The 14,240-nt window shown below is 34.3% G+C and overlaps 1 protein-coding gene across 1 annotated transcript; it reads left to right on the forward strand.

The window, feature by feature from the left end:
- Nucleotides 1-11,702: 11,702 nt before the first annotated feature.
- Nucleotides 11,703-13,653, forward strand: LOC149264431 (antimicrobial ginkbilobin-2-like protein). The gene is made up of 2 exons (XM_089398937.1): nucleotides 11,703-11,751; nucleotides 12,977-13,653. The coding sequence occupies exons 1-2, from the start codon at nucleotides 11,703-11,705 to the stop codon at nucleotides 13,651-13,653; spliced, it is 726 nt and encodes a 241-aa protein (XP_089255063.1).
- The last annotated feature ends 587 nt before the right edge of the window (nucleotides 13,654-14,240 follow it).

Genomic DNA, 14,240 nt, shown 5'->3' on the forward strand with positions numbered 1-14,240 from the left:
CTTCCAATTAAATTCTATATGAAAAACTATAAAACGTCAACTCTTACTCATTTTCATTTCAGACATTCATTCTACTCATCAGCTATTGGAGACATGCAATCAAAGTGTTTAGACACTATTACATTCTTTCAATTTAGAAATTGTTGGAAACATACAAACTGAGTGTGTGCACAGTGTTACATTCATTATATTAGTTGTTGGAGATGTACATGTATTTTTTTGTTGAATAATGTTAACGTTTTAGTTGAATAATGATTAATGTTATTTCTGTTGAGAAACAAGGGTAAATTAAATCCATTACAACCAATTTCATTACTAATTTACTGATTCAGAAACCAATTTCATTGCCACTATAACCTCAAATATGACCCCACAACTCATCATACTACTATAATAGCAAAGAATATCCTTTCAAAGAGAAAAGACAGATAGCCTGAGGTACTAAAGCCATTACAACGAATTTCATTACTGATTTGTTGATTTAGAAACCAATTTCATTTCCACTATAACCTCAAATCTAACCCCTGCAACTCAATATCAAAATACTATAATAGAAAAGAATATCCTTTCAAAGAGTAATGACAGATTTCCTCAGGTGCTAATGGAATAAAAGCAACAACCTGCATACAATAGCTAGAACATGGGTTTCTTATAAGAAATTAATTGAACAATCTTCCTTCCAATCATTCCTCCAATCTGTTGGTTATTCTATTGATGGAGCAGTTGATTGAGCAGTGGTGGATTCAATTTTTGACTCAACAGAAGTTTCTCTAGTTGATTAAGTTCTTGATTCAGCAATTGATTCTAAGAATTAACTAATTTCTCACTGAAAGAGCACAACCAACTTCTTTAGCATCAACATGACCCAATAATCCATTGATTCACCAGCATTAGAGGCCCTCACTAGGCTTGAGTTATTAGTTCCCATCCTTGCGATTAGATACCATCCACCATCGTTTAGTTCCCATCCTTATGCATGTTTTAGTTACCTCTTTTGTATCCCTATCTGCCTACCTTCTCTTTAGGCAATCTAGTGGCACTTTAATCACATCAAATATGGCCTTGCCCCCATGAAATTAGTTTAGGTTATTCCATGAAATTCCAGGACTTATTGGGTAAGATATTCATGTCTAATCCTAGATTGAATATGTGAATGAAAATAGTGAATGAAAAGTTTTTCAAGAATTTGTTTCAAGCGAACATTTTGTCTGCAACCTCTGGTACAACTAAAGGGATGGTTACCTAGCCGAAGCCCATAGAAGCACCTATCCCTATAAGGGCCCATGCAAGAACCTACACTAATAATTATGTTCTTGTGTTATATATGAAATTATCCAATACTATCAAGCATCCATTTTCATTCCTTGACTGGCTAGTCATTCAGCCAAAGGAGCACCCAAGCACTATGGGGGAATCCAACTAATGATATTTTTTATTGGAAGGACAGAAATTCCCTCTACCCTCCACATAGGCATAAATCCTAATATATTTGTGCCTATAATCTCTACCCTAAACCATTTTGATATGGGTGCTTATGCATCTATCTAATCAATGAAAATGTTACCTTAGGAATCAGGTTCCCAGAATGACTGCTCATTGCATAACATGCCATGCCTACAAAGAGCAAATTCTGATGTCAGGTAGATTCGTTGTCTGGTTAGAGAACCATTTCTAAATGAAGAACATACCCACTGATTTAGAAATTCTCTTTTCCAGTCTCAAGGGGGTACCCTTGGTGTTGTATGCTACCAACAAACCCATAAATCTGTAAAGAACCAAAGTTGATTGGAACACAGAAAGCTCAGTGTGAGCTGTTTCCCCTAAGTAGTCAACAACAAGGATAATTTCTTGCCTATATTAATGCTCGTTGAGATCAGATGCCTCCAATAGGATAAAAATGAGTGAAGAATGAAAAAATTGAAAAGTTATGTGCTTGTGGTGAATCTGAAATCAAAATAACTACATAACTACATAAAGATACTACAACTAAGAACCCTTACATAAAAACATGCTAACCCGTACTAGGAATAAAAAAATGGCAAGAACACAATGAGTGCCAAAAACAAAGATTTGAGGACTCAAAAATTTAGTTGGGTTGAAGAAACTCAGTTATGTCAAAGCTATTAAAAAAATGAAAAAGGAATAGCTCTTCTTAATAACTCATATTTTTACTAACTAGGAATAAAAGGAATGCCAAGAATAAAAAGAATGATAAGAACAATGATTTGAGGACACAGAAGTCTAGTTGGGTTAAAGAAACTAGGTTATGTCAAAGCTATTACCAAAAGAAATAAGAATAGCTCTTCCCAAAAACCCATATTTTTACCAACTATGAATAAAATGAATGCAAGGAACAATCATTTGAGGACACAGAAAAATAGTTGGGTTAAAGAAATTGTGTTATGTCAAACCTGTTATAAAATTAAAAAGGAATAGCTCTTCCTGATAAATCATAAAAATCATCTAAGAATTAAATAAAGAATTTTAAACCCTTCCAATAATGATTTTCAGATCCGAGATGTATTCAGCTACAATATATAGATAAAACACTGATGGTTGTTTCTCATTGATTGCAAAGGCCAATTATTTTCCTTGTTTTCTAATACAATCTTTTAAAATCAGAATTTAGTAGTTACTTTGTAGGTTGTTGCAGCCATGTCAAGAGTTTCTATTGCAGATCATACAAGGAACAAGAGGAGCCGAGGGACGATGGTTGCCCAACTGCGGTCCACTTCATCAGATGAGGGTAGGGGGGGTGATGTGAATGAAAACAATGCACCCAGTAATGTTGTTGAAAAGGACACTGTGGTGGCAGATCATGTTATCCCGACATCAACCATAGAGCTGCCTTCAACCACAATGCAAGGTGCACGTTCAACAAAGAAAATCAGTGCCATCAAAGGCTGGACAAAGCAAGACATGCTAGCTATAATTGATGACATCAAGTTTAATGGACATTCAATACATGCCTTTGCAAAAAGACATCGTATTGTTGCCTCTAACAGACATTATTGGATAAATGGATTGACTGATACAAAGGATAGAGGGCCTGTTATAGTTATGACTAAAGAGGAGGAGGCTAAGGTGTTTGAGTGATGTAAGGAGATGGCCCAATTGGGACATGGGTTATAGATTATAAAACTTAAATCCATAGTAGCTCAAATCTGTCAGGGGAGGCCAAACCCCTTCAAAGATGGGTTTCTTGGTATATCATTGTGGAGTGAATTTTAAAAAAGGCATCTAGACCTTGTGCTACGTACAGCTGAGGGACTTGACAGAGACAATGCTTTAAATCTACACCCTGCAATTGTGTCCAAGTTCTATAACACTCTTTCTGCTACATATGAGCAAAACTCATATTCCCTAGACCATATATGGAACTATGATGAAACAATCTTATAGGTAGGAAGGAATTGTGGTATGTGGGTAATTTCCAAAAGAGGAAGCAGAAATGTGCCTGAGATTTTTCCTAAGAGCAGGGAGTGGATCACTATACTTTCTTGTGTCAATGCAATTGGTTCTTCAATCCTAGGATTTTACCTATTCAAAGGTAAAACATAAATAAAAAACTATATACAGAACTGTGATCCAGGTGCATGCATGGAAGCACATCCCCATGCATGGATGACAAAGGAATTATTCCTAAATTGTCTTTGTAATTTTGTTGCATATGTACTAGGTAGTGTCTCTCTTGAAAACATACACCTACTGATTTTAGATGGCCATGGAAGCCACATGGCTTTGCAAACAATTGAGGAGGCCAGCAATTTTGGCATTGACATATTAACATTGTCAGCTCATACCACTCACAGATTGCAACCTCTTGTCAGCGTGTTTGGGCCTTTCAAGAATTATTTTAGGATCAAGCGAGCTTTGTGGATGGCAAAGAATCCATGGGTGGAAGTAAAGAGGTTTGAGCTAGCTGAGCTTGCAAGTAAAGAATTAAAAAGGGCTCTCACACCTTCTAATATCAAGGTTGGATTTAGGAGGATTGGTAAATGGCCAAGTAATGTTGATGCTCTCATGCATGATACTTTTTGTAGCCAAGCATTTTATGTGGAAGTTCAAGAAGCAGAGAACTTACAAGACCATGTTCATGCCCAAGAAGATGTTGCTGATGTTGAAGGTATAATATCCCTTTATGAAGGGAAATTATGTGGTGATGATGACGAACATGTGAATGAGACATAGTTCAATCATGAACCAACTGTCAATGTCATGGAGGCTGTCACACCCACTGATCCACATGCCAATTCTGCATGTGATATTCCATATGAGGCAGTTTATGAAGTGAATGAAAATGAAAACTTGATTTCAAATGATAATGCAATAGGATTAAACAATGAACAATTAAGCATGCCAACCTAGGTAAGCCCACTGTCATGGTTGACAGAGGCCATGATGAATATCAACCCACATAATCTGTCTACCACCAATGAGGAAGGCATGGACATGCCTTCACAACCATCAGTGTTGAACACTGAACTTGTTCATTATTTTGTGGACAATGGTTCACTGGAAGAGGAGCCTATTCAACATGAGGTACCTAGGGAAGACAATAATGGGGGCCAATCAGTTGTACTGGAGGCTGAAAGCCAAATGTAAGATCCTAGGGAGCATGGGGAAAATCACAAATTACTTGGTGTATTCCTAAAGTTACCAATAGAGAGAGTGAAGGCCTCATCAAGGCATTGAACTGCAAATTGTCTTAGTTCGGGGAGGAGTTCATAGTTTCTCACATCTAAAGATTATATGAATTTATTGTTTGAGTTTGAACGTAAAAAATTGAAGTTCAGGAAACTAAAAAGAGAAATTAGTTGGCCAAGGATAAGAGAGCTACAAGGATTGCAGCAGCAGAAGCTTGAACAAAGGAAAGGATGGAAATAGAAAAAGCAAGGGAAGATAAGGAACATCACAAAAAATTGGCAAGGCAAGAGAGGGAGGTAAGAAAGGTTCAAGAAGTGCTGGAAGGAGGAGTGGTGACAAGCAGGGAAGTCTATGGTCCAATCCAATTTGAGGCAAATAGGATGATTTCCAATACACTGGACCACAATGCAGAGCACACAACATCATACCAAGAGCTGATTAACATCCAAGTCCCCCACTATATTTTAGGGTTTCTTCCCACCTCATATACCCCTACCATTGTAGGTTTAAATCCTAACTGTGTTTATATGACACCTGCACCTAGTGCTAGGGTTAGTAACACAAGTGGACACTTGGGTTGCTCAATCCCTCCATGGATACAAGGAGAAAATTAGATTCAAGGATATGGTAACATTCAAGCACATCCTAATCAACCAATCTTGGGTAGTCCACCATACTTGGGTCAGGAAGGAGACTCAACAATTCTAGTCAATGCAAGAAATGGAGGCCATGAAGAATAAGGGTTGGAATGAATTAATTTTTGTAACCACGTTGCAATGTGAATTTTGTAAGGACACGTGGGGGCTGCATGCAGTGACCTGTTGACAACATATGAGTACTGGTTCGGTAGTTGGAGGCGGGGTTTAGGGCTTGCTTAGTGTGAGTACCATATGCCTTGTTCATTGCTACGTTCATTTCTGTTTGGGACATGTTCTTGTCTGTTCTCTCTGCTGGGTAGTTGAATTTGAATTGTAATTATGATGAAAATCAACATAATAATCACGATGTGAATTTTGTAAGGATGAAATATGTTGATTGGTTTCATATTAGAAGCTAAACTATAAACTATATTTAATTGGAACTAGAATTATGATTAAATTCAACATAATAATCACAATATGTATTTTGTAACGATGCAATATGCTGATTGGTTTCATAGTAGAAGCTAAACTATAAACTATATTGAATTTGAATTGAAATTATGATTATGATGAAAGGAAAAATAATAAAGAAGGAAAAGAAGTGAACATGAATCAAAAGTAGTTACCAATCAAAGGAAAGATCTTCCCAGAGCATGTTATTGAGAAGTGCAATAGAAACCAACCCTCTGTCTGCTCAGAGAGGCAATAAACAAAAGAATCCCTTTGTTCTCACTAAAGGAAATTCAGGAGAAAATAATAGAAAGTGAAGATAAATTGAATTTAGTTTGAAACAACATTGCAAAGGAAAGGAAGTAGTAATTACTTATTTGGTAATTACTTGATGAAAAAAAACAACATAAAGAAGGAAAAAAAGTGAACATAAATCACAAGTAGTTACCAATAGAGGATACTAATAACCAATAATAATAGAAGATACAAAAATAATGTTTCAAGACAATCTATGTAAGGCCCCAAAGCTATGAATCAAGCAAAAATACTACCATACCATGGATCTACAATTCTTGAGAAAACCAAAAAAATACCAATCTCATGCCTAACCAACTCCAAAAGCATCCTTCTAAGTAGAAGACTTATATTGATTTCATCCACTAGGCAGAATTATTGCAAACCTTACAACATACTCAACTCCAGAGCTTTATATAACAGGCCACCAGAGAAAGCAATTACCACAACAACAAAAAGAAAATGTTCATTAACAACCAGTTAGAACAGATTATTGACTTAGATGAACAACACAAATGCTCATTAAGAACCATTTAGAACAGATTATTGATTCATTCGAACGACAGTCTTGGTAATTAATCGGTGAAAGGGAACAACATAAAGAAGGAAAAGTAGTGAACATAAATCACAAGTAGTTACAAATAAAATATACTAATAACCAATAATAATAAAAGATACACAAATAATGCTTCAAGACAATCTCTGCAAGGCCCTAGAGTTATCACTCAACCATAAATATTACCATACCATGGATCTCCAGTTGTTGAGAAAACCAAAAAAATACCCATCTCATGGGTGGCCAAATCCAAAAGCATGTAAACAATTACCACAACAACAAAAAGAAGATTTTCATTAACAACCACAATAAAGAAATTACCACAATAGCAAAAAGAAAATGTTCATTAAAAACCATTTAGAACAAATTATTGACTCAGCTGAATAACACAAATGCTCATTAAGAACCATTTAGAACAGATTCTTGACTCAGCTGAACGACAGCCTTGGTAATTACTTGATGAGAGGTAAAAACATAAAGAAGTAAAAGAAGTGAACATAAAACATAAGTAGTTACCAATAGAAGATACTAATAACCAATAATAATAGAAGATTAACAAATAAAGCTTCAAGACAATCTCTTAAGAGTTTATAATTGAACGATGTAAGCAAAGAAGTTAATGGGAAAAGATTCTTAAGTATTCTGTTAGGAGTGAAATCTCACGATATGAATATGAAGAAATTGTAAATAATCACTAATTGGTTAATGCATATTTTGACTTTGAATTTTTATAAACCAATTTATTTTCATTTTGAATTTTTATGAAAACAAAAAAAGGTTTAGGCTAAAAGAAAAAATTATAGAAACTTGTATGTGTAGGGATTCTAATAAATTAGAGGTTTATATTAAATATGTTTTAATTGCCAAAACCAAAAAATTATTTTAACTATGTTAAGAGTTTTTAAATGAACGATGTAGGTAACAAAGTTAAAGAGGCAAGATTTATAGGTATTCTATTTGGAGTAAAATCACACAATATGAATATGAAGAAATTGTAAATAATAATGAGATTTTAGCTATGTTAAGAGTTTTTAAATGAACAATGTAAGTAATGAAGTTAAAGAGGCAAGATAAATAATGCTTCAAGACAATCTCTGCAAGGCCCCAGAGCTATGACTCAAGCATAAATACTACCATACCATGGATCTACAGTTGTTGAGAAAACCAAAAAATACCCATCTCATGCCTGACCAACTGCAAAAGCATCCTTCTAAGTAGAAGATTTGTATTGATTTCATCCAATAGGAAGAAGCATTGCAAACCTTGCAACATACTCAACTTTGGAGCTTTATAGAATAGGCCATCAGAGAAAGCAATTACCACAGCAACAAAAAGAAAATGTTCATTAACGACCATTTAGAACAAACTATTGACTCAGCTGAATAAAACAAATGCTCATTAAGAACCATTTGGAATAGATTCTTGACTCACCTGAACAACAATCTTGGTAATTACTTGATGAAAGGCAACAACATAAAGAAGGAAAAGAAGTGAACATAAATCACAAGTAGTTACAAATAGAAGATACTAATAACCAATAGTAATAAAAGATACATAAATAATGCTTCAAGGAAATCTATGGAAGGCCCTAGAGCTATGACTCAAGAATAAATACTATGATACAATGGATTCACAGTTGTTGAGAAAACAAAAAAAATACCCGTCTCATGCCTCATCAACTCCAAAATCATGTAAACAATTACCACAACAACAAAACGCAATTGTTCATGAACAACCACGATAAAGAAATTACCACAATAACAAAAAGCAAATGTTCATTAAAAACCATTTAGAATATATTATTGACTCAACTGAATAAGGCAAATGCTCATTAAGAACCATTTAGAACAGAGTCTTGATTCAGTTGAATGACATTCGTGCAAAGACTTATGCAGAGTTAAATATTTACTACAAAAATATTCTATTGCAAATAAAGCAACAGAAAGCAACCATATTCCAACCTATATTCCAGTAATCCATAACCCTTACTCTGTTAAAAAATACCTGTTCTGTTGGGCTTCGGTCTAGTGGTCGAGATGGGGCATCACCACGATAAAGACCGAGGTTTGAACATGAGCATATATTGAGACCCAATTGTTGTTAACCCCAAATTCATAACCCCTACATCGACCAGTAATTCATAACCCCTACCTCGACCTAGTAGAATGAACCTAGTAGACCAACGAGACCTACACCTTCAATTTCAACCAACAGCTATTCCAAAACCATTTCATTACACGTCTCATACCGTGGTTGTGCAACCCCCATCGATGCCACCACTGCATCAACGTGCAACCAACCCACAACAACATATATAATGTCGTGGCTAAAACTCTCTCTATCTCAGGCTCGGGATGACCTCTCATTCATTCAATCTCAGGTTGGGCACTATATATGAGCATAGAAGCAACGCAGATAGGAACCCTGAAGCCTTAGTCATGTTGCTACTCATATGATTCTCTTAAACCAACTTTCGAGACTTAAATTTTCAATTGGCAGAATGCAAAAAATTTAATGGGCTCTTCCCGCACACCCCACTGAGTGTAAAATACACAACCCAAAACCCAACAGACTGAAAACCCATAAATTAGCCAAAACACAAAAAACTAAAAACCCATAAATTAGCTAAAACCCACAAAACCCACATAAGTAAACACATACACAAGCATAAAGCAAAGGCACAATATTACAATGGAGGCTAAATGTGTTAAAAAACATAGTATTTCAGGCTAGTAGGATAGTGTCCTACATTTCTTCTCCATGCCACCTTTTTTCTCTATGCTAGAAAGCCACAGGAACCTCAGATGCTCCAAAAACAGTAGCTCAGACTGCAACAACCTGCAAGACAACATCAAAATGGTTAGATAGGGACCAAAAATGCAGATAAAATGTGAAATTGCAGTTCATAAATTGAACTACAAACCTGAAAAATCCTTTCAGAGTGTGAAACGGCCATGTCCAACACCGAGCCGAGCTGAATTCGCCACTGGGATAAAGGCAGACGAATAACGAGCCCAAACCCTCAAATGGGGAAGAAAAACTAGCCAAAAAAACAAGAGGAAACACACGAAAACAACTGAACAACCTCCAACACGACCATCTCTACTGGTCCATAAACCACCACTCGCATCACCGACGACCGTAATGGCAGTGATCGCCATTGGAGCAGCAACATTCAACTACCCGACGGAGAGAACAGACAAGAACAGGTGCCAAACAAAAATGAACGCAATAATGAACAAGGTGCATGGTACTCACGCTAAACAAACCCTAAACCCCGCCTCCACCTGCTGAATCGGTACTCATACATGCTCAACAGGTCACTGCATGGAGGCGTTACGTGTTGTATGAAGGTTGACGTGCCAGCGTGGCAGGAGGGCATGTTGACGTGGAGGTGTTCGCCTAATGGCGTTCCTCCCCTATAGAAAATTTCTAGATATTAGTCTTCTAAAATATGGTACTTTTAAATTTTATCATCATCATCATTGTCATCATTATTTCTTTTATATTTTAAAATTTTATCCCCGTTGTCATATTGTCATCATCATCATCAATTAATAATAATATAAATATACTTTTGAACACTATTATAATCCATTGTCCACTCTTTATTACCTATCTTAATATAGAAAAATCCTAAATATTTGTATTGTAAAATATTATATTTAAGATTTTATTCTAATTAAAAATAATAAAAAGATATTTATATTAGGAAATTAGAAAATAATAATAATAAAAAAATTAATGCCCATCATGAATAAAATACTTCAATTTCTACCTCAAATTTAGATGAAATTTCTATAGAAAAATAAAGTAATATAAAATAATTTAACTTTTAATATGAGGGAGATATGTAATTTTTTCACTACTTAATATGGAGTTAACAGATGCTAGTAAAAATAATATTATTAATATTACATAATCTGTAAAATGTTTTATGTGGGCAAAATCAAATATTTCAAATATGTGCCATGAGTGATTCAAGTTAGGAAGGAGATTTGTAATTATTTTTAACATTTAATATGAAGTTGATATGTAGAATTTTAAAAAATGTTAATAACAGCTTGGAACTTGGACAACTAAAAATGTCTATTGTGGAGCAATTTCCGACATCACGAACTCAAGAAAAAAATATTCTTATATAGATAAAGAAAGAGAAGAGGGAAGAGAGAATATTCTATGAATATATGTTTTATGAATATGAGGGGCATGTGGAAAATGAGATTCATGAATAAAATGTTTCAATGTTAGATAATCTTAGGCATAATCACATAATCAATCTTGTGTCGACGCTTTTCGAACCAACCAGTGTGGTTCAACTTGTCCTGACGATGAACCACACTGGTTGGCTCGAAACGCGTCGACACAAGATTGATTATGCCGAAGATTATCTAACATATTATGGATCACAGAAGTCTAAATACCTTAAAATGTTTCAATCTCAACTGTCTATATATAATATAAAATAAGTAAATATCAAAAGTATAAATTTCATCAGTGTTACTCATAATCAACATAGATCCATCCTAACTAATCAAATCTATCTAAGTGGAAACATTTCATAAAGTTTTTTCACTCAAAAATAAGGTGGTATCTTGAGAAATTTAATCCGTATAGATTTTCGTAGATCTAAAATTAACATGGATCTCCACTGATTATAATCATCATAATTGCCTTTGACATAAAAAATGCCGTCATCATCATAAAAAAGATACTATAAATACCTCTTAAATATTATAAGAATCTATTTTACACTATTTATTTTTCTACTTATAATAATATATTTGTCACTTCTCATCATCATGATCATACTGCAATACTATAAATATTTTTGAAATATTATAATATAAATATATGTAATTTTCTATGCATAATAATTAATTTTGCCCTCTTTATTTTTCTACCCAAAATAATCAATTTTAAATTCTTCATTTTTCTAACTATACTAATACATAAAGATTCATGTTTATGAATATACTATTTTAAAATTCAATAACTTACAAATTCCATTCCTAAAAACCTTTGAATCTCATTTGAGTAAAATAATCTAGTGATGGCCTAACCATGAAGGATCATATAATTAAGTTTTCGATGCACAACCAACTCGAACACGAATGGATTCCTCGGGAGACGACAGATTCAATAAACGAGGAATGGAATTACGTACGTCATGCTACTGTTTGTAATGGTGAACCCATGACCCACTGAATCTACTTACGTCATGCTAGCGAGGACTGGAATTACTCACTAAAGTTTTTATAGTTTCATTAAGCTTGTTGTGTTTTAGAGACTCGGTGATGTTGGAAATTAACGTTAATTATTATATAAAAAATAATTTATATATATATATATATATATATATTAAATTTTGATTTAAATTTTCGTATAATTAATAGAATGTTTACAGCTTTAGAGTTTAGTGTTGAGAAAATATATATATATATAAAATTAGTGTTGAAAAAATGTTGTCATAAAAATATAAAATATAAGTAAATAAATATATATAAACAAATAATTAATTAGTGTTGAGAAAATGTTGACATAAAAATATAAGTAAAAATATATATATAAACAAAAAGAAATTAGTTATATATATGAGATAATGTTTCAAAAAAAAATTACAATTCATCTTAAAGAGAAATCTATTAACACTAAAGCAAAAAATTCTTAACCGGTACTTTTATATCATTAATATGGAATTTTTTTTTATTAATTTGACCCCCAAAAACGCAACGTGATAAATGATAATTGTAAAATAATTATGAAAGAAAAAAATATATTCTTATTTATACGAGTATATTTTTGACATAAAAAGCATGCGTTCCGTTATATATTTTTTAATCCTTCTGAAATGTCTTAATGATGTGTTAAATCAATTAGCAATTTGATAAAACAAAAAAGAGAATGAAAAAATTAATTTCTTATTAATACCAATATAGTTTTAAGCATTCTTTCTGTTATGCATTTTTTTGCAACATCGTAATGATTGTTTATTTTTGTTTGTCTCTTATTAATACCAGTATAGTTTTGAGATAATACGCATGCGTTCTGTTACATATTCTTTAATCCTTTTGCAATATCTTAATGATGCGTTAAATTTTGCAATATCTTAATGATGATGTGCTAAATTTTGCAATATCTTAATGATGATGTGTTTAATTTTGTTTGTCTCCGCATCGTATCCTCCGGCTATAGCTATAAAACCCTTCCGTCTTCTCTGGGTAAATAATACCATTTAGAGTTTGCGTGCATCTGTCTCTAGTCTCTGCTACTCACTGCGGATATTTATTGGGAAGATAGATGGAAGGCATGAATAATATAGGATGGCGGTGGTGTACTTGGATGACGTTACTGCTGTTATTTAATGTAATTTCAATTTCAATTTCAGTTTCACCTTCAGTTGTGGATCATGGGGCGCAAATATCGGATTCCTATATTTACGGTCTGTGCAATGCGAACAAATACAGCAGTGGCAGTGGATACGAGAGGAATCTGAAGAGGCTATTGAAATCCCTGGTGAATGGCGCTGCCCCCAGTGGCGGATTAGCGACACATACATATGGCGGAGTCCAGGGGCTTGTGCAATGCAGGCCCGACGTCTTTCGCCATGAGTGCCAAAGCTGTGTCGCTGCAGCGTCAGAGAGGGCTTTTCAAGGCTGCCCCAACGCCATAAGCGCTCGTGTTCAGTTCGAATTCTGCTTCATTCGCTATGAGAATTACACTTTCGCCTCTGCTCTCGATACCAGCGTTGCCTATTCTCTTGAGAGTGCGAAGAGCAACAGTAATATTCATGGTTTCAATCACACTCTCGCCAATCTCATGGCAACTCTCGCACGGAAAGCTCCCTTACACGTCAATCGATTCGCCAACGGAGCACAAGTGGTGAAACATTCTTCTGTCACCGTTTATGGATTACAAATGTGCTTCACAACACTTGCAGCGCCCGACTGCCGTGCCTGTCTGATACAAGCGATTGGATTGTTGAATAAGTGCTGTTCTTCGCAGATGGGAGCTCAAATTTATCTGGGCAGTTGCTCTGTACGATTCGAGATATATCCCTTTTAGACCTCACATATGCTCTCACTTCACTGCCTTCATACGAAGGAATGCTCATCGAAATAAATACTGCCTTTTTCTTTAATATATTTTCTCCGCTATGTACTTTTATTCCCAAAAGCTATGCTCATCGAAGCTATGCCTGCATGTCTTTTCTTTATTATATTATATTTTCACGCCTCTGTACTTTTTCTCTTCTCATAATATACATGAAGATATGCCATACAAAATCCAGTGATGGCTTCATGTGTATTTTTCATAATAATAGAGAAATTTAAATTTTCCTCATATTATTAGAGTCTGTTGTTACAGTTTTGTTTGGACTCATTGTTCATTGTTTTAGCTACTTTTGTATGGATATGAGCGCAACTTATCTTCCGATAATTTATGTCTTCCATAATTTCAACCTCTTGTCTTTGCAGGTAGCACACTCCATAAATTTAAAGATTATTAGTTTGTCGTAAGATGCTAAACATTTCTATTTTAATAATAAAAGTTTAGATTGATATGTAATAAATAAGTAAGATAGCGTACTCTATTTTAACATGTTTACATAAATTTTGTAAAGAGGTTTATCATGATCAGAGTTATGTCGA

This window comes from Pinus tabuliformis, chromosome 6, assembly GCF_031772625.1.
Source record: "Pinus tabuliformis cultivar Carrire ecotype Pingquan chromosome 6, CPIR1, whole genome shotgun sequence".
Taxonomy (NCBI): Eukaryota; Viridiplantae; Streptophyta; class Pinopsida; order Pinales; family Pinaceae; genus Pinus; species Pinus tabuliformis.

Bases quoted from the DNA above. Each gene is read 5' to 3' on its own strand.
- LOC149264431 (XM_089398937.1), top strand. From the start codon at position 11,703: ATGGATTCCTCGGGAGACGACAGATTCAATAAACGAGGAATGGAATTA. The intron at 11,752-12,976 runs GTACGTCATGCT...TTTCAATTTCAG, and splicing joins TAAACGAGGAATGGAATTAC to TTTCACCTTCAGTTGTGGAT.